The sequence below is a fragment of the Rhinoraja longicauda genome, chromosome 20, assembly GCF_053455715.1.
Source record: "Rhinoraja longicauda isolate Sanriku21f chromosome 20, sRhiLon1.1, whole genome shotgun sequence".
Taxonomy (NCBI): Eukaryota; Metazoa; Chordata; class Chondrichthyes; order Rajiformes; family Arhynchobatidae; genus Rhinoraja; species Rhinoraja longicauda.
In genome coordinates this window covers 27,731,974-27,759,578 of record NC_135972.1, presented here as the reverse complement: position 1 = coordinate 27,759,578, position 27,605 = coordinate 27,731,974, and the positions used below count along the sequence as shown (strand labels likewise).

At 43.0% G+C, this 27,605-nt stretch overlaps 1 protein-coding gene across 1 annotated transcript in view; it reads left to right on the top strand.

Annotated features, from left to right (window-relative positions):
* Positions 1-27,605, top strand: part of ano6 (anoctamin 6) — a 99,005-nt gene that overhangs the window by 52,574 nt on the left and 18,826 nt on the right. The window contains exons 3-7 of the mRNA XM_078416624.1: positions 6,332-6,466; positions 11,465-11,530; positions 16,294-16,572; positions 16,852-16,962; positions 19,907-20,022. Of these exons, the coding sequence (XP_078272750.1) occupies positions 6,332-6,466; positions 11,465-11,530; positions 16,294-16,572; positions 16,852-16,962; positions 19,907-20,022 (707 nt within the window). The remainder of the gene's footprint in view (positions 1-6,331; positions 6,467-11,464; positions 11,531-16,293; positions 16,573-16,851; positions 16,963-19,906; positions 20,023-27,605) is intronic.

Sequence of the window (27,605 nt, the reverse complement as noted above, 5' to 3'; positions counted from 1 at the left end):
TGAAAGTGGCAATGCCTGCGGGTTGTGCACAAAAAGAATTACAGTTACAGCATATAAATAAAGTTAATAAGTTACTCTTAGTGTCGACAAAAATTTAGTCTCTGGGGTTATAAAAGTTGACAGTCCTGATGGCCTGTGGGAAGAAGCTCCGTCTCATCCTCTCCGTTTTCACAGCATGACAGCGGAGGCGTTTTCCTGATCGTAGCATCTGGAACAGTCCGTTACTGGGGTGGCAGGGGTCCCTCATGATATTACTTGCTCTGGATCTGCACCTCCTGATGTATAGGTCCTGCAGGGGGACGAGTGTAGTTCCCATGGTGCGTTCTGCCGAACGCACTACTCTCTGCAGGGCTATCCTGTCCTGGGCAGAGCTGTTCCCAAACCAGACTGTAATGTTGCCGGACAGGATGCTCTCTACAGCCCCAGAGTAGAAGCAATGAAGGATCCTCAGAGACACTCTGAATTTCCTCAGTTGTCTAAGGTGGTAAAGGCGCTGCTTAGCCTTACCCACCAGTGCGGCAATGTGCGTTGCCCACGTCAGATCCACGTCATACCATAGACTTCGGTATGGTTTTTAACATGCTCCTGCATGATAAACTGGCCCGGAAGATTCAAGCACGAGTCAGGAAATGATAATGCAGCTTTATGGGACTTTGGTTAGGCCATATTTGGAGTATTGCGTGCAGTTCTGGTCGCTGCATTACAGAAAGGATGTGGGTGCTTTGCAGAGGGTGTAGAAGACATTTAACAAAATGCCGTGTGAATTATAGAGTATTTGCTATAAGGAGAGGTTGGATCGACTTGGGATGTTTTCTCTGGAAAGCCAGATGTTGAGGAGGGACCTGATAGAAGTACATAAAATTATGAGAGGCATAGGAAGGGTAGACAGCCAGAACCTTTTTCCCAGGGTAGAAATGCTAAAGACGAGTGGGCACAGATTTAAGTGAATGGGGCAAAGTTTAAAGGAACTGAGCAGGGGTAAGTTTTCTTTTACACAGTGTGACTGATGGATGCCTGAAAAGCGCTGCCAGGGGTGGTGGTGGAGGCAGATACGATAGTGCCATTTAAGAAGTTTTTAGATAGGCACATGGAAATGCAGGGAATGGGGGGATATGAATCATGTACAGGCAGATGAGATTACTTTATGTTGGCAACACATTCACCATAAACATTGTGGGCTGAAGGGCCTGTTCCTGTGCTGTACCTTTTTAATGTTCTAAATGGCAAGAAGGACTCTCCATTAGATAGATCACCTGATTTAAAATCTTGTGCTGGAACAAGTTATATCTGGGACTTGTAGCTAGTCTCTGTAAGCTACACCGCACCCTCTAAAACTTGGCGTGATTGCAATTTCTTCATGCACTGCTCACAGCCTGTAAACAATGTCAACTGTTCAACTGTGAGGCCATAAACATATTTTAGATTGCTCTGCATGGAGCAAGAAAAAGCTGAAGAAGGGCATGTTACTTTCATTCATTGTTTCCCTGCTAGATGTTCACAGAACTGTGCATGACTGGGTGAATGAACTGAGACCCATGTAGTGCAGGACTCATTTCCAGAAGAGGACAAGCAACAATAGTCCCACTGTATCCGATTGATCTCCAGCAGCTCGGTCCTTCGATCCATGTCCCCTGTAGCCTAATTAGTCTGCATATGCAAAAAAAAATGGACAGCTATAATGTTCCTTCCACCTACCTGGCATATCTATCTACCCACGTGTTCAACAATGGTGTTTCACATGATTGCTAGTGTTTACAGTCATGGAGTCAGAGGCCTGTCAGCCACCAAGTCCATGCTGACCATTAAGCACTCATTTACATTATTTTTTTAAGTTCTTCCCCACATTCCCATCAACTCCCCTCCCCACCTCCACAGATTCTACCAGTCACATGCACGCAAGTGACAATTTAGGGTGGGCAATTGACCTACCAACCCACATGTCTTTAGGATGAGGGAGGAAACGCACTCAATCACAGGGAGACCATGTAAATTCCATACAGGCAACATCAGATGTCAGGACTGACTGCGGATTGCGGGGGTTCTGAGACAGCAGCTCTACTAACTGCACTGCTGCTGTCTATTGTCTTCAAAAAGCTTAAGTCCTGCAGGCAATGTTGGCCTACACCATGCACCACCATGCACTCAAGTGTTGAGTTGACATGGGGCCATCATGATTAAATAGCTGATATTGTTTATAAAATGTGAATAATATTTGAGAAACTGGCAACAATGGCGATTTCATGAGGATGTACTAAATTCTGTAAATGTGAGTCCCAAATGATTCTAAGGAGGAATTAAATGGAGAAGCGGATGAGGTTAGTGAGGTGTTACTTTGATGTGCCAAATCAACATACTTTTTGTTTGAAGCTCATGTTGGATAATTAACTTCCGGGGTTAATCCTTGAGGATAATTAAACCTCAGTGTTCATCCATGAGGAATAGCACTGTTGGCATTGAAGCCTTCCTCACCTCCTGTTGCTTCCTGAACATGTGGCTGGGGGACCTCGGCACCAACACCCACCTCATTGGAACTCCTCACTCTTTGCTCCTCCGGAATATCTCACTTCCGAGATTGTATATAAAATATACAGTATATAGCACATATTGCGGCATTATAGTATAATCTCATGGCCCTTTAGTATCCAATGAGTGCAAGGCCAACTTACAAATGGATGCAAGATAATGCATCCCATGTTGATGTTTGCAGTCGAGTGGCTAGTGCTGACAGCACCTAATTCGACTTTCTGACAAGGAGGAACACAGATTTGACATGCTGTCTGCCTCATAGTGAATTGGTAAATCTGTATTATCATCCCTGTGACTGCTTTTGAAAGATAAACAATATATCTCCTTAGAAAACTTAAATTTCAGCTTACTTTTCATTTTGATAATAAATCTTTTTTTTAGAACGAAGATAGACACAAAATGCAGGAGTAACTCAGCGGGACAGGTAGCATCTCTGGATAGAAGGAATGGGTGACGTTTCGGGCCGAGACCCTTCTTCAGATCTATTATTTTTTACATTGAGGGTTGTTTGTAGAACTGTAGATTCGCTTATCACATCCACAACAGATATATGACCTTGCACCAGAAAAACATCTGTCATTTTGTTTCATATATATCGTTACATTATTGGATGAAAAGTAACAATATCAGCTGTCATAAAGATAATATTTAAAAAATAGTATTTAAATAGTCACAACATTTCTTTTCTTGTAAAGAGTTTAATAATAATAATAATAATATATTTATTTTATATAGCGCCTTAACACATGCACAAAGCGCTTTACAAATACAATTAACATAGAAACAAACAGACAAACAGACAAACTATCCTGACGGATAGTTTAGATAGTTAGATAGTTAGATAGTTTAGATTTAGATTTTAGATTTAGAGATGCAGCGCGGAAACAGGCTCTTCGGCCCACCGGGTCCGCGCCGCCCAGCGAACCCCGCACATTAACACTATCCTACACGCACTAGGGACAATTTTATTTACATTTTTTCACATTTGCCCAGCCAATTAACCTACATACCTGTACGTCTTTGGAGTATGGGAGGAAACCGAAGATCTCGGAGAAAACCCATGCAGGTCACGGGGTCACGCGCTATATAAATAAAATGCATTATTATTATTATTATTATTATACTGAATGGCGGTGCTGGCTCGATGAGGCCGAATGGTCTGCACCTGCACCTATTTTCTATGTATCTATGTTTTGGCATGGGCCTTCCTTTCAGTCTCACCCCACCCCAACCTAAATATGGACATAATATTTACATATTTTGACTTTGCATTTTTCCATTTTTGAAAATGTGCTGTTTAAGACTATGGTTTGATTTGGCCAGAGAGTGTGGGTGGGCAGAATTGCCATGGTTAGTGTCAGGTTGGGAGCATTAACTATTTCTGTGTTGCGGCATTTTGAAACATCGTAAAGAATTATCACAAGGTTGTGACATTAATGGATCCCTCATATTTGCTTCTGACGGGTACAGGAAATTAGATGTTGCTTCCTCTTTCATTTTTTAACCAGCTGGCAGTATGCTTTTGTAAAATTAATTAACTTTGTTGCTATGGTTTCCCCTGAGTGTGGTAAGCTGTGGGGGAAAAATCTTGTGACATTTTTTAAAGGATCTAACCACTTAAAACCTCAGAGAATTATTCATGATCCAGTCATCTTCAACTGATTAATCAATGACTTTTCCTGTATCATAGAGTCTGGAGTCAGGCTGCTAACGGTCAGTTCTGGTGATAAATCTTTCTCAACTGTTTTGATGTTGAAACAGCTCAGACAGAGCATTGAAACTCCTTGATTAGCATTCAGGCCTGGCCAACAAATGCAAGATAACATTCTAATCTCATATGTGCCAAAAAATGAACGTTTTATTTATCAGTTTATTCTGAAGTAAGGTATATTTAAGTAGCAATTTTCATGGCATCCAACAGCATTTCATATTATTGAAGTGTTTCATAGGGTCATAGAGTTATTTAACACAAAAATAGACCCTTTGGTCCAACTCTTCCATGCTCACCAAGGTGCCTTCCTGGGCTGGTCCAATTTGCCTGTATTTGACCCATATCCCTGTAACATTTCCTATTCATGGATCTGTCCAAATGTCTTTTAAACTTTGTAATTGTACTTGCCTCTACTACTTCTTTTGACAGCTCATTCCATAGACCCACCATCCTATATGTGAAAAACTCACCCCTGAGATCCCCTTTAAATGTTTTCCCCTCATCTTAAACCTATGCCCTCTAGTTTGAGATTCCCCGATCCTGGGAAATCAACAGTGACTGTTTACCTTTGCTCTCTATGCCTCTTGTTATTTTATACATTTCTGAAGTATTATCATGGTCGCAATATAGAAAAATTCCAATCCTGGACAAAACTCCTTAACCGAGGGCAACATGCATCATACTGTGTAGTGGTTCTGATATCTTTCCTTTACATTTCATAGACATGGACTTCAGCAGAGAGCATGTTGTTTAGCAGAAGCACTATAACCAATACACCTTCCAACAATAGTTATTTTCTGGCAGGCTTAAACGACGTGAACACTTATTTAATAAAAAATAAAATTCCTAATATTGATATAGTCTATTGACAGTTCTATAGCCATCAGCCAGCATTCTTCAATGAGGATCTGTGAATCAGATTGGTGGCTTAGCTTCATCTCACACCGAGATGTGGGAGGTGCACCCAATACAATACAATACAATACAATATAACACAATACAATACAATACAATATATCTTTATTGTCATTGTACAGGGGTACAATGAGATTGGGAATGCGCCTCCCAAAAGATACAATAATTTAATTAGCTAGTCAGTATTCATTTAAACAACCCAATGAAACAAATTGTAACAGTTTTAAAACAGAATAAAGTGCAAGTAGATCTGTGCCGGATCACTGTGCGATGTGACCATCCGGCTCAGCAGGACCAGCTCATAGCAGCTATGGCCCTGGGGATGAAGCTGTTCCTGAGTCTGGAGGTGCAGGCGTAGAAGGCCTTGTATCGTCTGCCCGATGATAGAAGTTCGAACAGACTGTTGCAGGGGTGTGAAGAGTCTTTGACACTTAACTCAATCCTCAATTTTCACAAAAGCACAATTTATGCATTTATTTTCACTCCCAGAAGCTACTTTTGGTTTACACTTTAGGCTAATATTACAAATAGTGTGTGACTCAAAAGTCCTGTTACACCCTTATGTAACAATTGCAAATTAATCATCTGTACATAAATCGGCTGTGCATTTTCATAACATGAGGTAGTCCATGACAAAAGTCAATCAAACCTAATGCTGAAAGATCCATTCTTTCCTAAAGGTAGGTATCAAAGTAATAAATAAGAGAGAAAATGCTTTAAACAATTGGAAATCTTTCAGCATGCACTGTCGCCTACTGCTATCCTGCATAAGAAACCAACAATGAATCATTCGTAATGCTGGCTTGCTTAACAATTTGGTATGAATACACACTTGAGAGTTTTGATTACTCAATAAATTCATCAAGGTGTTTCTGCTGCAATACCTTTCCTAAGTAATTATTTGGCTTAGCTAATTTTTCTATTAATCAAATAGACTTCATGGGTGGCTCTTGATTATATTATTCATTTCCCTGCCATGTGGAAAACAAAAATGATACCTTTGTACCTGAGCAAATGTGTTGCTTTTGCTTAGTCATATGTTGCGCTTGTTTCCTGGCCATTGACTCTCCCAAACGCTGGCAAGAGTGAACATACTTGATTGCAATGAGTTTTGATTGTAACCCTCTCATTGTTCCTGTCACATACTTTGAAATGAAATATAATGTTTGCTCGATGCAGGTTGAGTTTAATGGTAATGAAGAGTCTGTGTTTTTCGCTGATGGTCAACGTCGAATTGACTTTATATTGGTTTACGAAGAGGAGCAGAGGAAACAAGGCGATCAAAAGAAAATGCGATCAATTCTAAGCAAAAAGGTATGACTTGTTCATTCTACTAGTACTTAAGTACATTTTCCATCACCATTGAGCTGCAAGCTAGATTTTTGTTTTCTCCGACCAAGTACCTAACTAAATGACTATCATTGGAGAAGTATGTTGCATTATTCTCATTTCATCATCCCCACAGTTTAACTGTTACTTTAGGTTCAGGTTTATTATTATCGCGTGTACCGAGTTACACTGAAAATCTTTGTAAAACATGCTATCCAAAAAGATCAGAAATATAGATAAATAGATGCAATCAGTTCAAGATCAAATACTATGGAGAGAGCAAATATGCATTTTTTATTTAATTCTAATTGCTGACTTGTGGTTTTCTCTTTTCCGTAATATCGCTTCAGATTCCGGATAGAAGTAACTACTTGTTCAGAGCACTCCTGATAGTATTCATGAGAAAGGATCTTGCCCATAAAAAAAAATAGATGCAATAAATTGCTTTTTGTACACATTGAAATACTAGCATATTTTGCAAATCTTTACATCCAACAACCATAAATAATTTAAAACTGAGGCTGCACAGAGACACAGCGTTAGAGTTGCTGCCTTACAGCACCAGAAACCTAGTGGTGCTGTCTGTACAATGTACGTTCTCCCTGTGACTGTTTGGGTGTTCTCCAGGTGCTCTAGTTTCCTCCCACATTCCAAAGACATGCTTCTAGAATTGGCTTCTGTAAATTGCCAAGTGCATAGGATGTAAAACTGGGATAACATAGAACTAGGGTACGAGTGATTCGTTGGTCGGCATGGACTCAGTGGGTGGAAGGGCCCGTTTCCACACAGTATCTCTAAACTAATGAAACTAAACTTAGATCCAAATAGTTTACAAAAAAAGTAGAAATTTGTTGAATGCATTGTTTTGTGTAATCCCTTTTATGTATGGTGACACTGGTAATAATTAAGGGTTTTCAACTGTAATTTGATGAGTAATAAACTGATTTCAATGGAAAGAGAAGCCTGAAGATCAAGAATATGACCTCTGGGATCAACTGCAATGCAAACGTATTCAAATGGAATGCTAATGGAATTTATAATTGGGTCAGTTGTGGTAATGTGCAGTTTGCAGATTCTCCAGTACAGTACTTCAAGGTGTTTAAGTGCAGAGCAATACAAAACCTCCATGATTCAAACCCCTTTATTCACAAAATGCTGGAGTAACTCAGCAGGTCAGGCAGCATCTCGGGAGAGAAGGAATGGGTGACGTTTCGGGTCGAGACCCTTCTTCAGACTTCTTCACACCATGATTCAAACCCCAATAGGATTGAAGCCTGGAATGTTGCTCTAGCACAGTTGAGGTGACTGGTTAGCAACAACTACAAACAATGTACTGTTTTCTTTGTGCTAACTATGATACCAACCAGAACCAGGTTTCCCTCCAGATCCACATGGGCTTCAGTATAGTTGATGTCGTGCTCAATTACCAATTTTATAACAGCTGTTGCTCTCAAGGAAAAATGTGGAATTATTCTTTTGTGCCCATATTCAGACAGTTAATGAGCTTTCTTAAGATGCTCAGTCTGTTGAGAATCATTTGAATTTCCAACCCAAGTGTCACCATTTGTAGTAGGTCTACTTTGAGAACTGGAGCTTTTTATACATCAAGCAACCCCCTCCTGCCCACTCCCCATTACCTTACTTTCGCCCAATGTGGAATAGTGGAATGTAAGAATATACTCTGTGCCTTCCATGATTCATGTAATGGTGTTCAGTTTAGGAAGGGTTTCTAAGCAAAAAGTAGATGATAATCAGTACAAAGTATTCCTGTCCATGCATGACCTGAGGGAGATCTCATGGGGTCTGAAGTTAATGTTGAGGACTTCTAAGGCTACTCTCCTTCCTAACAGTATACAATTGTGTCACCAGCAGGGTGATAGACTCCCAAAAACATTATCAAAAAGATGCAATCCTGCACGCATAGCCATCATTGGAGGAGGACCCTGCAGGAAGTTCTCCCATTTTAAACACATCACCAGATGCTCCTATATTTTTTCTTTTTATGTTACGTTTCTGGATATATTTTATGGCTGAATGTTTGAAACACTACCTTATTTTTAGATAGTCAGTTGTAGGTGTGTACTTCCTCATTCTTTGAGAGTGACTTGCATAAAAACAGGCAACAATGGCTGGGCGACCACAGTGACTTAAATATTTGATGCCATTCTCAAGTCATAATATTGACACTGTGTTAATATGATTGGATGCACATGGTTGGGTTCATATACCTTAACCGATATCTCTTGAAGCCAGTTCTCCTCATCTTTGAGCCAAACATTCATCAATACAGAACCTGTGTGAGATGTTAAGATGATTCCACTAGTGGGTGAGTCACGGATAAGGGGAGGTAGCTACAAAATGAGAGGCTAGTCATTTAAAGCTGATGTGCATAGAAACCTCTTCTCTCAGAGGCTGGTGAATTTATGGAATTTACTGTCCTTTTGCGTGGTGAAGACCAGTTCATTAGAAATATTTAAAGTTAAGATAGGTAAATATTTGAAAGAATGAGGAATTAAACATTATGGGGAACTGGCAAAGAGTTGAAGGGAACATAAAACAGCAATAATGAAATCGAATGGCAAGGCAGACTCAAGGGGCCAAGTGGCCTTCTGCTTCTATGTTCTCATATTCTTGTGAACTCAGCAATTTAGTTTAAAGTGGAAATTCCCTTTGTTTGTATTTTGAGAACAACATGGTAAGATGACTATTGCCTCTTTGGAGGATTGGAGTGATCTACAAAAACCACTCAGTGGAAAAATTGGAAAGCGATTTTCCTACATTGCACCATTTGCAGGAGCCTCATCAACAACATTTATCAGGATAAATAATGAATGTTTCACACTTGAATGGTCCCTGCAAATCCATTTAAGCAAAGGTTAGTTGTTAGTGATGATAATAAAACAGAGTTGTGGTTGCTGATAGATTTGATACTTCCATAAGAATCACCAGAGTACCCAGAGCACTTTCAATACATTAGGTAAAGCGAAAACAATTGAACATGTATTGGACCAGAGCAAATTAAAACGTGCATTAAATGTGTGTTAAAGCATTAATAGAATAGCATCCCATTGTCTGGAAAATCAGCTCTTCTGACACTAGCAAAGTCCAGAGTATGGCAGATTAACAAAGTTTTAATCTATGGGGTTTTTTCCAGAAATGCTGTCTAGCAGTAAATGACAGCAATGAAAATGATAAAATAGAGAAATTGCAGGAGATAAAAATCTGGAATAAAAATAGATAATAGTGACAACTGCATGTTAAAAGAGAAGTGCTTTGTTCAGTTTTCAAATGGAGAACATTCATAGACTCAGCTTCCTACACACGTCAACATCTCTCAACCCATGACCAAGTCATATGAAATCTTCCTGCGCACTGGAAAGACCAAAGCCATCATTTTCTGCCGCCCTAATGAATCCCCTTGAAATCGCCTTCCTTAAATCTGAATACTTGTTCTCTCCTCTCCTAACTCAAACTTGGAGTCTGCTCATTCTAATTGTTTGCATACGCTTGTTTATTTAATTCTTAGAAGTAACGTATTAAAGTTAATTTTTATTTTGTAATATGTCTTAGTAGAATTTATATTTCTTAGATTCATTGGAAAAGTGTACAGTAATAGATTCCATTATAGCATGTTTTACTTTGTCAATGTGACTATGACCATATTAGCTTTGCCTCGTAACCTGAGTTTTTGGAAGGACCCTGTCTCTCATGGCAGTTTCAAACATTTTCTCTTTGACTGATGTGATGCCAACAGGCCTATGCTTCCCTGTTTTCTGTATACATTTGCCTTTTCCCAATCTAATGGAACCTCCACCAAATCTTAGAAAATTAAAACCAAGGGGTCAACTATTTCACTAGTCACTTCTTTAAGTCCTTTGGATGAGAACAATCAGGACCTGAGGACTGGTCAGCCATTGCTCAGTACCAACACCTAAAGTTTAGTTTAGTTTAGTTGAGAGACACAGCACGGAAACAGGCCCTTCGGCCCACCGAGTCTGTGCCAACCAGCGATCCCCGCACAATAGTACTATCCTACACATACTAGGGACAATTTACATTTATACCAAATCAATTTACCTACATGCCTATACACCTTTGGAGTGTGGGAGGAAACCGAAGGTCTCTTAACTTCTTAATCTCTTAACCTGCTCTTAACTGTGACATGTGTGTGGTGTTGCACTTTAGTATGTCTAACCAGAGCAGGACCTTCCCAGCTTGGAGGATTCTAAAACCAGAGGGCATAATCTTAAATTGCGAGGCAAAAGATTTAAGAGGGACCTCAGGCAACTGTTTCACTCAGAAGGTAGTCCATATCGAGAATGAGCTGCCATTGGAAGCTATAGAAGTGGTTACAATTACGACTTTTAAAAGATATTTGGACAGATATTTGGATATGAAAGGTTCAAAGTTCTATGAGCCAAGTGCAGGCAAATGTGATTAACCCAGAATGCCAACTTGGTTGGTATGGTCAAGATGGGCTGAAGAGTTTGTATAGCTCTATGACTCCATGATTGCATTCAAAAAGACTCCTTCACAATGTAATGGGCCTTCTCTTAGTAGCATGTCATTTTTCATTTAATATGATTTGCCTATCGAGCCATTTGTTAGGGGCTCTCAATGTGTCATTGTGTAAGGTTGTACATGTCTGTCAGCTTAAGTCAACATACTCATAAGTTAGAACAGAGCTAAATTGCAAAATGTTCTTCTGTATAATCATGCAATTTTTGTTACGCACAAGCTAAATGAAGCCAAGGGGGGAATGAAGCCATGAGTGGGAATCAATTTCCTTACAGGTTTTACTCAGATGTGTTCTACAATATTAAGAGTGACTATGTTATAAGTATTTGAAAGTTTAGCCTCCAGGACAAAATATTATTTTTCTTGTTGCATAAATGTGATGGGTGGGTGAATATTTTGAAACAGACTATGAATGTAAACTTGGGGAAGCCTCTGACATTTTCTATGTTTTTTAAAATTGTGCAGAGGAAAAGAGCTCTCTTTCAAGAAAACTTAAAGAAAGCAGGGCTGCAGATAGAAGCTACAAGATCAGTGAGTACTCATTCAAATGTTTTACCTCCTGCTGAAATGATGTTGACTAAAAATTAATCTGCAAGTTTCACTGTTTTTTCTGTGAGGCATCTTTCTTTTTAAAGGCATTTTCGTTTATTGACTTGACTCATGGCTTTCTTTTCTCATGGACTTGCTGCTTAACTCCCAGCCCCAACTCTTGGGTTATTCCAAACCAATGTTGGCCAATGTGCAGCTAGAGCTTGTACTGCTGTTTATTTGGCTTTATCTATATACTAAAACTCTTGTTTATTTGTTTGTTTGTTCCTGAACTACAGCCAAAACGGTACACGATAGCGCGACAATTTTCGGCCCATCTTACTCACCATCGTCCCTTTGGTGTTAATGCAAGGTTTCATTGAAATCAGTGTTATATTTTTAAAGTTATTCACATTTCAAACTTTAAATCTATCTCCTAGGGAGGAAGGGGGGAGGGAGGGAGGAGGGAGAATAAGGGGAGTTGAGGGGGGGAGGGGAAGGGGGAGAGGGGAAGGGGGAGAGGGGAAGGGGAGAGGGGAAGGGGGGAGAGGAGAAGGGGGGAGAGAGGAAGGGGGGAGAGGGGAAGGGGAGAGGGGAAGGGGGGAGAGGGGAAGGGGGAGAGGGGAAGGGGGAGAGGGGAAGGGGGAGAGGGGAAGGGGGGAGGGGATGGGGAGAGGGGAAGAGGGGAAGGGGAGAGGGGGAGAGGGGAAGGGGGAGAGGGGAAGGGAGGGGAGGAGAGGGAGGGAGGGAGGAGGAGGGGGGAGGGGGGGGGAAGTGGAGGAGGAGAGGGTGCTGCACCAATGCAGGGGAGGTTTGGGCCCAACGGGTCCACTTGGTCTAGTATCCCTTTATATTCTTTGGTCAAACTCCTCAGTCCAATGTTCTCCCTCCTGCCCTATTTCCAATGTATTTTGCCACCTACTACATTGACTTTATCAGTTAAGGCATAGAATTTAAACATCATAAGGTTATGCTGGAACTGTGTAAAACTGCAGCAAATAGTGATTAGGTCACCACTGGGTATTGTTTCCTTCTACCAACCCCCCCATCCCACCACCCTCTTCCCCAGTCTCCCCATTGCCGTCCACAACCCCACTCTCCCAGTTCCCAAACACATGGTAGCACTCCAAAGTGTGGGGGTCATATGCCACCAGTACACGTGTAAATTAAACACAGGGATTGGGGTATTAGAATGGTTTGTGTGAGGCTACAGACTGAGAATTGTGAACTCGTAATAATATTAATAACATTCCAGAAAAACACCTCATACTCCTCTTGAGAAGTCCACAACCCAGGGCGTGAACATTGGAGTCTCCAATTTCCAGTAATGCCCCCCTTTCTCATTTATTCAGATACCCTCCCCCATTCCACCCCACCCTGCCTGTGCACATCTTTCTTGCCATTCCCCTGCCCCATCACCGAGTTTCCTTCCTTTCCTCATCTGTTCATATCCTATCCCTTCCCACTCTGGGTCCTCCATTGTTCTTTCAACCCCCCCCCCCCCCATCTCCCTTGCAGCTCCCCACATTCCCTTCCACCCTACCACACTCCGTTTCCTCCCACCCCTCCTGCCTGCCTCCCCCATCCCCTCCCCTCCACCCCCCCATTTTCTTCTACCCACCATTCTTCCCTCTGGTTCTACATTTCACTCCCCATCTTCCTTCTTCATCAGATTCCACAATCTTCATCAGATTCCACAATCTTCATCCCCTTGTCTTACCCCCTCCCCCATCTCTCCCATCTCTCCCTCACCTGACTCATCTACTGATCAACCTCTCCCCAGTTTATTCACTTATTAATTGCTACTTCTTGCCTCACCTCACATCTACCAGCCAATCCCCCCTCTACTCTTTTCTCTCATGTCAACAATAATAACTCCAAATGTAGGCCTCCCATATAACAATGGCCTTAATGATTCAAACGTGATTTCCTAAGTTCAAAGTGCTCATTTATAGATCTGCTGACTTACAGTTATAATTTGTAGACACCTCTTTTCCTCGCAGGTGGGATGTACACGGGGTTTTGGAGCAAGGATCCTAAAATGAAGTCAGAATGTTAACATGAACTAAAACAAAAAAGATTTAAAGATAGCATGAAGGGAAAGTATAATCAGATCAGGGGGCGGCAAATAACAGGGCAGAATGGCTTAGGTTTCTGAGATAAATTTGCTTACGTGGGAGAGGGGCTAGTAAATTATATTTGGGTACCTTGGTATTGAGAGAATATAAATAGCAACAGTGAAGGTAAACAAAATAACAAGTGCAAGAGGTACATGAGTTTCAGATGAAACAAATTAACATGGGCATGAAGAGAGAAGCAGTATTGCTGAGCAAACATCATAGGCCCAGTGGCAAATAACATAGGAAACTGGCAGATAATAAAACAAGAATTGAAAAGTGAAACGCAGAAGTGGGCAGAAGGAGTGGAAAGACTGTTTGGGTCCTTGGATGGAGTTGAGGGGGGAGGTAAAGGGACAGGTGTTGCATCTCCTGCCGTTGCAGGGGAAAGTGCCCGGGGATGGGGTGGTTTGGGTAGGAAGGGACGAGTGGACCAGGGAGTTACGGAGGGAATGGTCTCTGCGGAACGCAGAAAGGGGAGGTGATGGGAAGATTTGGCCAGTAGTGGGGTCCCGTTGTAAGTGACGGAAATGTCACGGATGATTTGTTGGATACGCTGGCTGATGTGGTGGAAGGTGAGAACGACGGGGATTCTGTCCTTGTTACGAATGGGGGGAGGGGGAGCAAGAGCGGAGCTGCGGGATGTAGAAGAAACGCTAGTGAGAGCCTCATCTATAATGGAAGAGGTGAAGCACCGTTTCCTGAAGAATGAGGACATCTCTGATGCCCTAGTGTGAAACACCTCATCCCGAGCGCAGATGCGGCATAGACGGAGGAATTGGGAGTCGGGGATAGACTTTTTGCAGGAGATAGGGTGGGAAGAAGTGTAGTCCAGATAGCTGTGCAAGTCAGTGGGTTTATAGTAGATGTCAGTCACTAGTCTGTCTCCTGTGATGGAGATGGTGAGGTCCAGAAACGGGAGGGAGATGTCGGAGATAGTCTAAGTATATTTAAGAGCAGGATGGAAATTGGAAGTGAAGTGTATGAAGTCAGTGAGTTCTGCATGGGTTCAAGAGGTAGCACCAATGCAGTCGTCGATGTAGCGGAGGTAGAGTTCGGGGATGGGGCCAGTGTACGCCCGGAACAGGGATTGTTCGTCGTACCTGACAAAGAGGCAGGCATAGCTAGGGCCCATGCGAGTGCCCATAGCTACGCCTCTGGTTTGGAGGAAGTGGGAGGAATCAAAGGAGAAGTTGTTAAGGGTAAGAACCAGCTCTGCTAGGCGGGGGAGAGTGTTAGTAGATGGAGATTGGCTGGTTCTACGGTCGAGGAAGAAACAGAGGGCTTCAAGACCATCCATGTGGGGGATGGAAGTGTAGAGTGACTGGACAAAAGTATAAGTATATACAAGGGTATTTTTTAGAAGCCAAATGTTCTTTTTTAAGTATTAAGAATGTTCTCAATAGATTTCAAACTTGTTTGAGAATAAGAGTGGAAATGGCATAGCCAGTAATGCTGCTGCCTCACATATCCAGCCACCAAAGTTCAATCCTGACATCCAATGCTATCTAAACATAGCACAAAAAGTAAGGAAATTTGTGTTTGGTAGATTATTTCTTTGTTGTAACAATGCTTCTTGGCAATAAATCTTATACCGTTGGAAAGCTTGTTTATTTCCCTTTTAAATGGTGCGACATTTGTAAGGAACATGCATTTGTGGGATGAGCAGCAGAGCTGAGTATATGGGTTGCGCCCATGAAAAATTTGCCAAATCTTCTCTGCCAATGCCAAACAGCTTATTCTGCTGTTGCTATTGACTCTTGTTTTGAGCTTCTGGTACCCCCAGGTGCTGACAAGAATGGGATGCCATCCCACAACAGTGTGTGACCAGGCTGGTGACCAGCATGAGGAGGAGGTGCCAGGCTGTTATGACTGTGTATGGTTCTTCCACACGCTACTGTGGCTCCTGTTTATTAAATGAATAAATTGTTAAATTGCCAATATGTCTTGTTTCTTCAGACTTCAATCATCCAATCCACCAAACAACACCGAACAAGAGTCAATGGCAGAATAAGCTGTTTGGCATTGGCAGAGAAGATTTGGCAAATTTTTCATGGGCGCAACCCATATACTCAGCTCTGCTGCTCATCCCACAAATGCATGTTCCTTACAAATGTTGCACCATTTAAAAGGGAAATAAACAGGCTTTCCAACGGTATAAGATTTATTGCCAAGAAGCATTGTTACAACAAAGAAATAATCTACCAAACACAAATTTCCTTACTTTTTGTGCTATGTTTTTTTTATGTGTAGTTTGCATAAGCTCCATATGACTGCACTGGTTAGCTTCTAGTGTTCCAGTTTCCTACCACAGCCTGAGAATGCGCAGGTTGGTGGCTTAATTTTCTGGTGTAACTTACCCCCACCATGCCCCCAAAATCTGAAGGGAATTGATGGAAATGTAGAGAGAAAATAATGGGTTAGGGCACAATTAATGTAGAAATTGGTACTTGATGGTCAGTAAGGCCTTGGTGTGCCAAAGGGGTGTTTCAATGCTGTATCCCTCTTTAACTATACAGGTTTTTTACATGCATGCTTGATTGGTATCAATTTCATTGTATTTAATTTATTTGTGTATTGAAAGTAATTATTGGAACATTAAATAAATGCACATTTTGTTCATCTTATGCTGTTCATCTGTTATCTAAGATTTTAGATTTCAAGACAATTTTCCTAAAACTCCATGCACCCTGGGAGATCCTCTGTCGTTATGCTGAAGTCCTTCACATAAAACTACCTCTACTTTGCAATGATTTAAAACAGAAGAGCTCCACATTTAACTGCATCACTAAGCTTTTTTCAGTGGATGAAGAGAAGATTCCACCAGAGGATGAATATTTCACAGCACCATTTGAGATGAACCGTATAAAAAGTTTCCACACACAAAATCGTGACGCCTTTTTCACACCAGCAACTCGAAGCAGGATAGTAAGTTATTGATCACTATTCCTCACGCTGAATTTATATTTAAAAATACTTGCTCATATTTACACATCCACAAATAGAATCTCATTCAATTAAGCTTCTGCCATCCCATTGGCAAATAGCTCATTTTAATTTGGAACAAACGGGGTAAATAAAGAACGATTTACATTTTGGTCTGATTATCATATTTTCTAGTTTTAGTTTTAAATGAACAATTTAAACATTTTTTCATTCTCGCGCTGTGTTTTTTTCTAGAAATCAATTTTCGACTTAATTTTGCAGGTCAATTATATTTTGAATCGCAGTGAATATAAAAGAGGAAAACCCAGCAAGTTTGGTATTACTAAGCTTCTGAACTCAAATACATACAAGGCAGCTTATACACTCCATGATGTAAGTAAATTTAGGTAATTAATTGTTTCTCAATACTTGTCATCTAATTATTGGAATGAATACTTACAAAACAAATAGTTAAGTGTTTGTACATTGGACAGAATTCCTCTAATTTTCATGTAATGATTCTGATCTGATAAGGGGACTAGAGGTAAAAGAGCCATTAGGAGGCAGTGATCACAACATGATAAGTTTTACTCTGCAAATGGAAAGGCAGAAGGGAAAATCGGAAGTGTCGGTATTACAGTATAGCAAAGGGGATTACAGAGGCATGAGACGGGAGCTGGCCAAAATTGACTGGAAGGAGGCCCTAGCAGGGAAGACGGTAGAACAGCAATGGCAGGTATTCCTGGGAATAATGCAGAGGTTGCAGGATCAATTTATTCCAAAGAGGCGGAAAGACTCTAAGGGGAGTAAGAGACACCTGTGGCTGACAAGGGAAGTCAGGGACAGCATAAAAATTAAGGAGAGGAAGTATAACATAGCAAAGAAGAGTGGGAAGACAGAGGATTGGGACTCTTTTAAAGAGCAACAAAGGTTAACTAAAAAGGCAATACGGGGAGAAAAGATGAGGTACGAGGGTAAACTAGCCAATAATATAAAGGAGGATAGCAAAAGTTTTTTTAGGTACGTGAAGAGAAAAAAAATAGTCAAGGCAAATGTGGGTCCCTTGAAGACAGAAACAGGGGAATTTATTATGGGGAACAAAGAAATGGCAGACGAGTTAAACCGTTACTTTGGATCTGTCTTCACTGAGGAAGATACACACAATCTCCCAAATGTTCTAGGGGCCGGAGAACCTAGGGTGATGGAGGAACTGAAGGAAATCCACATTAGGCAGGAAATGGTTTTGGGTAGACTGATGGGACTGAAGGCTGATAAATCCCCAGGGCCTGATGGTCTGCATCCCAGGGTACTTAAGGAGGTGGCTCTAGAATTAGTGGAAGCATTGGAGATCATTTTTCAATGTTCTATAGATTCAGGATCAGTTCCTGTGGATTGGAGGATAGTAAATGTTATCCCACTTTTTAAGAAAGGAGGGAGAGAGAAAACGGGTAATTATAGACTAGTTAGTCTGACATCAGTGGTGGGGAAGATGCTGGAGTCAATTATAAAAGACGAAATTGCTGAGCATTTGGATAGCAGTAACGGGATCATTCCGAGTCAGCATGGATTTACGAAGGGGAAATCATGCTTGACAAATCTACTGGAATTTTTTGAGGATGTAACTAGGAAAATTGACAGGGGAGAGACAGTGGATGTGGTGTACCTCGACTTTCAGAAAGCCTTCGACAAGGTCCCACATAGGAGATTAGTGGGCAAAATTAGGGCACATGGTATTGGGGGTAGGGTACTGACATGGATAGAAAATTGGTTGACAGACAGAAAGCAAAGAGTGGGGATAAATGGGTCCCTTTCGGAATGGGAGGCAGTGACCAGTGGGGTACCGCAAGGTTCGGTGCTGGGACCCCAGCTATTTACGATATACATTAATGACTTAGACGAAGGGATTAAAAGTACCATTAGCAAATTTGCAGATGATACTAAGCTGGGGGGTAGGGTGAATTGTGAGGAAGATGCAATAAGGTTGCAGGGTGACTTGGACAGGTTGTGTGAGTGGGCGGATACATGGCAGATGCAGTTTAATGTAGATAAGTGTGAGGTTATTCACTTTGGAAGTAAGAATAGAAAGGCAGATTATTATCTGAATGGTGTCAAGTTAGGAGGAGGGGGAGTTCAACGAGATCTGGGTGTCCTAGTGCATCAGTCAATGAAAGGAAGCATGCAGGTACAGCAGGCAGTGAAGAAAGCCAATGGAATGTTGGCCTTCGTAACAAGAGGAGTTGAGTATAGGAGCAAAGAGGTCCTTCTACAGTTGTACCGGGCCCTGGTGAGACCGCACCTGGAGTACTGTGTGCAGTTTTGGTCTCCAAATTCAAGGAAGGATATTCTTGCTATGGAGGGCGGGCAGCGTAGGTTCACTAGGTTAATTCCCAGAATGGCGGGATTGTCGTATGTTGAAAGGCTGGAGCGATTGGGCTTGTATACACTGGAATTTAGAAGGATGAGGGGGGATCTTATTGAAACATATAAGATAATTAGGGGATTGGACACATTAGAGGCAGGAAACATGTTCCCAATGTTGGGGGAGTCCAGAACAAGGGGCCACAGTTTAAGAATAAGGGGTAGGCCATTTAGAACGGAGATGAGGAAGAACTTTTTCAGTCAGAGGGTGGTGAAGGTATGGAATTCTCTGCCTCAGAAGGCAGTGGATGCCAGTTCATTGGATGCTTTCAAGAGAGAGCTGGATAGAGCTCTTAAGGATAGCGGAGTGAGGGGGTATGGGGAGAAGGCAGGAACGGGGTACTGATTGAGAGTGATCAGCCATGATCGCATTGAATGGCGGTGCTGGCTCGAAGGGCTGAATGGCCTACTCCTGCACCTGTTGTCTATTGTCTATTGACATAGAGATTTGTTTATATACACTGTATGGCATAAATCGGCATATGTTAAACCATGTTTTATTGATGTAAGAATACCAACAAAGACAGTTTTGACACACTGAAATTATAGAGTTTCTTGAGCAATCTTATAACTCTACTTCATAAAAATATATCTCTCATTTTCTCCATACCAATTGATGGGTTGGTACAGTCCCAGAGTCTTAGGCTCACCTGCAAAGTAGTTGTGTGAGACTGGAGCAGTAGGGACTTTTTTGTTCTTTCATACTTAAAATGAAAGTAAACATATAAGAATTACCAGCCCAAGACAAGCTCTGTCCATTAAAATCTGTAAAGGTTAAGTTAGCAATTTAATGGAAGTATTTTGTCTCAGCCCTATCAATATATTGGATAGGATATTTCTGACGAGTGAAGCAACAAATATTACTAAGACTAATATTCAAGTTTCTTAATAAAGTATGGTACATACTTATCTCTTCCAGTGTAAATTCAACCAGAAATCGTCAGACCCATTGTGTCCTAATGAAAGGTTCCTTCTATACCAGGAATGGGCTCATCCCAAGAACTTTTACAAACTGCAGCCTTTGGACCTCATCAGGTACTTCTTCCTTCATTCTTAACTTAAAAGACTACATTTAGAATATTACATCTGTATTCCACAAAAAAACATTTCAAGGTTGTCGAGAGTGGGTAAAACTGAGACATAGCAATGAAAATATGCAATGTCTGTCAGTCATCCCAAATATTAGTCAATTACATAATGTATGCCTTTGAAGCAATAACTAATCATTTCAAATAATGTAGTAAAAAGTTATAAATAAGCAGCTGGTAAGATTCAACAGAAATTCAGTACAGTAAATTACCACATATTAACATTAAATAATACAGGGAAATTGTAATTTTGTTAATTGTTTATACCCACAGCCAGTGGCTTTCAAGAGTAATGTGGAAAGAGTGTTTAACTGGCATATGCGCTGGGAATGAAACAGTGAAATTCTTACTTGCTGCAGCTTTATAGGCCCATTTACATAATAACACAACAATAAATATACAATAATCAATAATATAATGCATTAATAATCTAGACCATAATAGTATTAAAAACCGAAGTAGATAGTGCAACTAAACCAAAACCTAAAGTAGATCTTTGCTTTGGTGGGATTGTTGTTAAGGTTGTGCAGTGTGGTTCAAGAGCCTGGTGGTTGCTGGAAAGAAGCCATCCTGAACCTGGACATCATGGTTCTCTGGCCCCTGTACCACCTTCCTAATAGTACTAGGTAGATGAGAGCCTGGCCAGGGTGGTAATGGTTGATAATGTTACCTGCCTTTTTGAGGCAGCACTCCTGTAGTCTCTTCAATGGTATGGAGGTCAATACCCCTGATTGAGTGGACTATGGTATAAATCCAAGGTGGTTCTGTAGTATCCTTTGAACCTGGGCATTCAAGTTTCCAAATAAGCTGTGATGCAACCAGTCAGTATGCTCTCTACTGCACACCTGTAGAAGTTCGATAGAGTACTTTGTGACATGCTGAATCTCCTCAATCTTCTAAGGAAGTAGAAGCATTGATGAACTTTTCTTTGTGATTGCATCAATCTGCTGGATCCAGAGAAATCCTCAGAGATATGCATGCCTTGGAACTTGAGGTTGTTGACTCTATCGCCGACTCGTCAACAAAGGCAGGTTCATCGATCCTTGCCTTTCCCTTAACAACCAGCGTGTTGGTCCAGCTAACACAAAGAGCAAGAATGTTGTCTGGCACCATTCAATCAGATAATCAATCTCCCTCCTGTACTCTGACTCATCATTGCTCATTATTCGGCCAACAATGGTGGAATGGTCAGCAAATTTAAAGATGATATTGGAACTATGTTTAGCAATATAACCATGGGTACAATGTGGGAGTGGAGAATGGGACTGAGCACACTACAAATGCTTATAGGCTGATGGTCATCTAGGAGGAACCATTGCCAATTCGTTCTGATTGTGGTCTGCTGATGAGGAAGACGAGGATCCAATTACATAGGCACAAGCAGAGACAGTTTCATGAGATTGATAAGTTTGGAGGGGATGGCAGTGTTGAACGCTGAGCTGTAGTCAACAAACAACAGCCTAATGTACATATCAGCTGACAGATTTGCCGAGATCATCTCCATGTTCCTTGGAACGTATCCCTGCAAGTAATAAGGACTTCCTTCCAATTTGTTCATTGTTGTAATTTTTCCTGCCTTCAACACATAGTTGCCATGACCTCTGCTCAGCACAGCATTCTTGTCACGACTCAGGTAGGAACTGAATGAGTGAAACACAGAGCAGCCTAATCTTCTGCCAGGCTTTTGTAATTTAGTATGTCAACCACGTTACTGCCCCACCCTTTGCGTTAAAAAAAACCTGTTTAACCTGTTTCGTTTGGGATCATTTCAACCAACCAACAAAGGGCAGGAGAGGATTCAAGATTCCAAATTAAGTTCAATATAAGTCCCCATCTGTTGTACATATTTACATATGTATCATGCCAGATACTATTTTTGCAGCAAACTTTGCTAAACCGAAGCAATTTTCAAGTGGGAGGAGATTTTAGTTTAGTTTAAAGATACAGCGTGGAAACAGGCTCTTAGGCCCACCTAGTCCACACTGACCAACAGTCACCCTTATACTGGTTCTGTCCCACACTCCAGGGACAATTCAGTAAGTGTGAGAGGAATGTGAGAGGAAATCGGAGCACAGCGAAACAGGGAGTCACAGGGAAAATGCAGTCACAGGAAAAATGTACAAACTAAAGCAATGAGTTCATTACAACCAACTATCTTCAATTACTTTATATATTGAGGCTGTTTGCTGATGATTGTACCACATTCAGTTCCATTTATAACTCGATTTATTCACAAAATGCTGGAGTAACTCAGCAGGTCAGGCAGCATCTCGGGAGAGAAGGAATGGGTGACGTTTCGGGTCGAGACCCTTCTTCAGTTCACCTTCTTCTTCCTGGTATGCCGAGGCGGTGTCCGCCAGGAGCTGTGCCTCCGCAAGCTCCTGGGGATCTACCTCACATTCTACCGCTGAAATCGGGGAAACAGCAGGCCGAGACAAGGCGTCAGCAACGGCATTAAGCTTACCCGCGACATGACGGACATCGGTGGTAAACTCAGAGATGGCAGTCAGGTGCCGCTGCTGGCGGGCCGACCATGGGTCGGACAATTTGGAAAAAGCAAAAGTTAACGGTTTATGGTCCGTAAAGGCCACAAACGGGCGGCCTTCTAGGAAATACCGAAAGTGACGGACAGCTAAGTAGAGAGCCAGAAGCTCTCGGTCAAAGGCGCTATATTTCAGCTCAGCCGAACTCAGTTGCCGGCTGAAAAACGCCAAGGGCTGCCAAAGGCCACCGACCTGCTGTTCCAAAACCCCTCCCACCGCCACGTCAGATACATCAACCGTCAGGGCCGTGGGGGCAGAGGCGCTTGGGTGGACCAGCATGGTGGCGTCTGCCAAAGCCGCCTTAGCTGCTGCAAAGGCCGACTCTGCGGCCGAGGACCATACCAACTCTACAGGTTTACCCGCGAGGCACTGGTAGAGCGGGCGCATGACCCGCGCTGCTGCTGGGACGAACCTATGGTAGAAGTTCACCATGCCCACGAACTCTTGCAGACCCTTCACTGTGGTGGGCCGCGGAAATGCCCGGATAGCCTCCACCTTCTCGGGCAAAGGGGTGGCGCCGGCAGGGGTGATTCTGTGCCCTAAGAAATCGAGAGAAGGGAGGCCAAATTGACACTTGGAGGGTTGGATGATGAGCCTGTGTTCTTGGAGCCGCTGGAACACAGTCCGCAAGTGGGCCAGGTGTTCCTGCTCCGAGGGGCTGGCGACCAGGATATCATCTAAATAAATGAACACAAAAGGCAAATCTCGACCAACACGGTCCATGAGTCGCTGGAAGGCCTGTGCCGCGTTCTTTAAACCGAAAGGCATGCGCAACTATTCGAACAACCCGAACGGAGTGATCATGGCAGTTTTTGGTATGTCCTCCGGACGCACAGGGATCTGGTGGTAGCCCCACACCAAATCGATCTTGGAGAACACCACGGCACCTTCCAGTCCCGACGAGAAGTCCTGGAGGTGCGGTATGGGGTAGCGGTCAGCCGTGGTGACGGCATTGAGGCGCCGTTAATCGCCGCATGGTCTCCACCCCCCAGATGCTTTGGAGACCATATGCAACGGCGAGGCCCACTGGCTGTCGGACTGACGGACAATGCCCATTTCTTCCATCTTCCTGAATTCTGCCCGTGCCACCACCAGCTTGTCGGGCGGTAACCTCCGGGCCCGAGCGAAAACGGGGGGCCCTCGATGCGGATGTGGTGGACCACGCCGTGCCTGGCCGAAGGGGCGTCGAAGCATTGAATGAGCAGCTCTGGAAACTCCGCCAGGACCTCAGCATACGGGTCGGGAGCCGCGACGACGGCCCGGACAGTAGGGCTGGGCGGGGTGGCGGCCGGCGGAGCGGCGGGCTCATCGCTGCTGGCAGGGAGGGTCGAAGGTCGTTACCATGGACATCGGGGACTAGTGAAAAGGCCCTGAGGAAATCTGCGCCTAGGATCGCCTGGCTGACGTCCGCGATAATGAATGGCCATTCATACGTGCGGATGCCTAAAGCCAGGGACATTGTCCGCGTACCATACGTGCGGATGGAGCTGCCATTAACCGCGATGAGGGTAGGACCTGTCTTACCCGATCTGGTCTCGAGGGCGGTCGGCGGTAAGATACTGACTATGGCTCCCGTGTCAACCAAAAATTCTGTGTTCGTGAATCGATCTCGGACGTAGAGGCGTAGTTTCTGGCCAATCGCAACCGCCTCTATGTACGATCGGCCGAGGCATTTCCCGAGAAGGTACAAGGTGAGCGGCAGTTGCGGGATTCTCCACCCCATCGTAGATGGTAATAGCACCAGCCGCGCTTGTGCGGATCCTTTTGGCGGGCTTTTGGAGAAATGGCGGGAGACGCGGCGCCATCTTGATGCCGCTGTTGCGCGGCCGCTGATGCTGAGACCTTGTTGATCGAACTGCTTCTTTTTGATTTGGACGCCATGAGCGCATCGGCTTTTTCTGCATATGCCACGGGGTCCTTAAATGAACAATCCGTGAGCATGAGTTTGACATCTTCGGGAAGCTTCTCTCGGAATGCCTGCTCGAACATGAGGCAATCCGTGTGTTCACCTGCTAGCGCTAACATTTCAGCCATGAGAACGGACGGCAGCCGATCTCCGAGATCCGGTAGGTGCATAAGCCTCTTAGCTCGGTCATGCCTACTGAATCCGAAGGTTCGTAACAACAGTGCCTTCATGGCCTCGTACTTGTCTTCTGCGGGAGGGTTGACGATGAACCGCATCACCCGTGCGGTCGTCTCCTGCGGTAGAGCGCTGACGAGGTAGTAGTACTTTGTCGCGTCTGCCGAGATGTTTCTTAAGTGAAACTGGGCTTCGGTGTGGACAAACCAAGATTGTGGTTGATGTGCCCAAAACGACGGAAGGTGAACGCTGACCGCGCTTAGCTCCGGTGCGCCGGGCATAGAAGCCAAAAACTAGGCGTCGTGTTCACTCATGGTCGGTGATCGGCTGGATCATGTCGAGGTCACCAATATGGCGAGTCTGGAGGCTCGTTCTTTGTTGAAGAAGTTTATTGCGACAGCAATATTCGATCACAAAGTTTACTTAACGAGATTACAGACAACCATTAAAACTAACTGTTCACTTCGAAGAAGTATCCTAACTGACTCTTTTGGGCGCCAAAACCGCACGTGACGACGCTGTCCAATCAGCGGTCTCACTCCCTGGACCAATCCTTACGGTCGCACCCACACGTGACCTTGCTGGCCAATCTGAGGGTTCGACACCTAGGACCACTCTCTATGGTCGCTGCAGGCTGACCATTAAATTTTGTAGCTAATGACCATAAATACTGCACTTGCCAGCAGTGTCCACAATCCTTAATTAATCAGCTTATTGCGAGTATCAGATCAAATTATGTCTTAAATATCCACTTTACAAATGTCTTTGTGTCCACCACTGTGCATTATATTTAAGCTGTGCAGCAGAGATGGAAATAGCATAAATGTATTACCATTTCTTATTTTTGTCTGCTTTCTTAATTAGATTTCCAATGCTCTTCAACCAATTGGTTCCAACAGATTTACTTTCGAATGTATAAATTTATATTGTGCAAAATTAGATGTAAGACCTTCAGGGAGCAAATATCTGGTATTACATTTTAGTACATGCTGCTGTGTGAAGGCAAATATTTGCCATAAAATCCTTTTACACTTATTGAGTTAATGCACAAAAATACTTAAGCTGAAAAGAAAATTGATTGAGAAAAGATTAAAGATTTCCCTCTCGGTAAAAGTAAAATAGATAAAAGGAAAGTGAGAATCTAAAGTATCTTTTCTTTTTTTAATGTTGATATTATAATCAGTATGTCAATATACATGTTTGCATGACTTGTATCTAATAAAATTTAACAATGCAACTTAAAAAAAAAAGATTCTTGGAGAAAATGAAAAGTTTCACCTTTGTTTCCAATGCTGCTGGCAAATATAGTTTAGTTTAGTTTAGAGATACAGCACAGATACAGGCCCTTCGGCCCACCGAGTCGAACAGCGATCCCTGTACAGTAGCACCATCCTACAAACTAGAAACAATTTACAATCTTTACCGAAGCCAATTAACCTACAAGTCTGTACGTCTTTGGAGTGTAGGAAGAAACCAGAGGGCCCAGGGAAAACCATGTGGTCACGGGGAGAAGGTACAAATTCCGCATAGACAGCACGAAACTCAGGATCGAACCCGGGTCTCTGGCTCTGTAAGGCAGAAACTCTACCGCTGCGCCACCACACCGTTTCTCTGCTTTACCTTTTTTCGACCGGAGCACTTTAACCAGTGGCTTGTTACACATTTAACATTGATCTTTATTTGAAAGGAAAGCAACTGGCCAGCACCAGTTTGAAATGGATAATCATTTATGATCTTCACGGCAATGCCAGATCCCAAAAGTGAATGAAAAATGTATGATATTTCTGTCATAAATAAAACACTTATTTTGCCTGCTGTTTAGTAATAGGCGCTTTATGGTCTAGATGTGATTGCTATGGTGGATGCTAATCTAAGACTTTAGGTTGTACATGTTGCTGCTTTAAATATCATGGAAATAAATGGAAAACGCAAAGTATGTGAAATAAATAGAAAATATGCAGAGATGCTCGTTGTCAAAAGTTGATTGAATCTATGTCTAAGGTCCCCTAGGACATGGCTGACCATGGGTGATGCATCCTGGTTGTTGGCTGCTTGCTCCAAACCTCGGCTGGAGCAGCGTGGATGTGTGGTGGGATGCAAGCCTGGGCGATGTCATATGAAAGACAGGCTGTTGCCCATGCAGCACGTCCCCCCTCTCCACGTCGCTGATCGATCCAAAGGAACAGCAGAGCCGTTACAGTTTGGCACCAGCGCCGTCCCAGGAGCTGCCAGAACGAGGTTGAAGACAAGGACGAACTGCCTTAGGGACTCTGACTGGATTTTTCTTGAGGTTTACTCCTGGAGTCTTTTCCATGGCTGGATATGGCCACAAGGCAGTGGAGGTTGTAGATCAGAGTTTTCCCGCTCCTAGATGGACTGCCTTCCCAGGCTGACTGGCCTCATCTGCCCGAGACTCGTGGGGGCGGGAGCGTCTACCTTCCCATCTATAGCACCTGCTCACTGCAGCCTTCATCCGCCTTCCCAGCCGTTGTGACACTCCACTAAAGTCAGCCATCATCCTCCGCCTGTTTCACCATTGAAGTCTTGGTTGGATTGCTCTTTGTCAGGGACCTCCCTCTCGACCTTACCGCCATGGGTGACCCTACCAGGAGCATAGTTCCAGACAGCATCGCTCTCAGGATCTCAGGACCACACAAGCTTCTCCATCACGGCAAGGTGACAATCCACGGACGAGTGATTGAGTACCGCCATAAATAGATAATGCTTTAACCCAACAGCAGTATGTTTGTGTCTTCACTGAAATAATTTTAAAAGTTGGCACAACACCACCGATTTAAGGGCAATTGACTCGGACAATAAATGCTGGCCTTGCCGGCATTGAATAAAAAAGGTAATTTATAATATAAGCATTCTGCCTCCTTTGCTTTACAGAACAATAATTTGAGA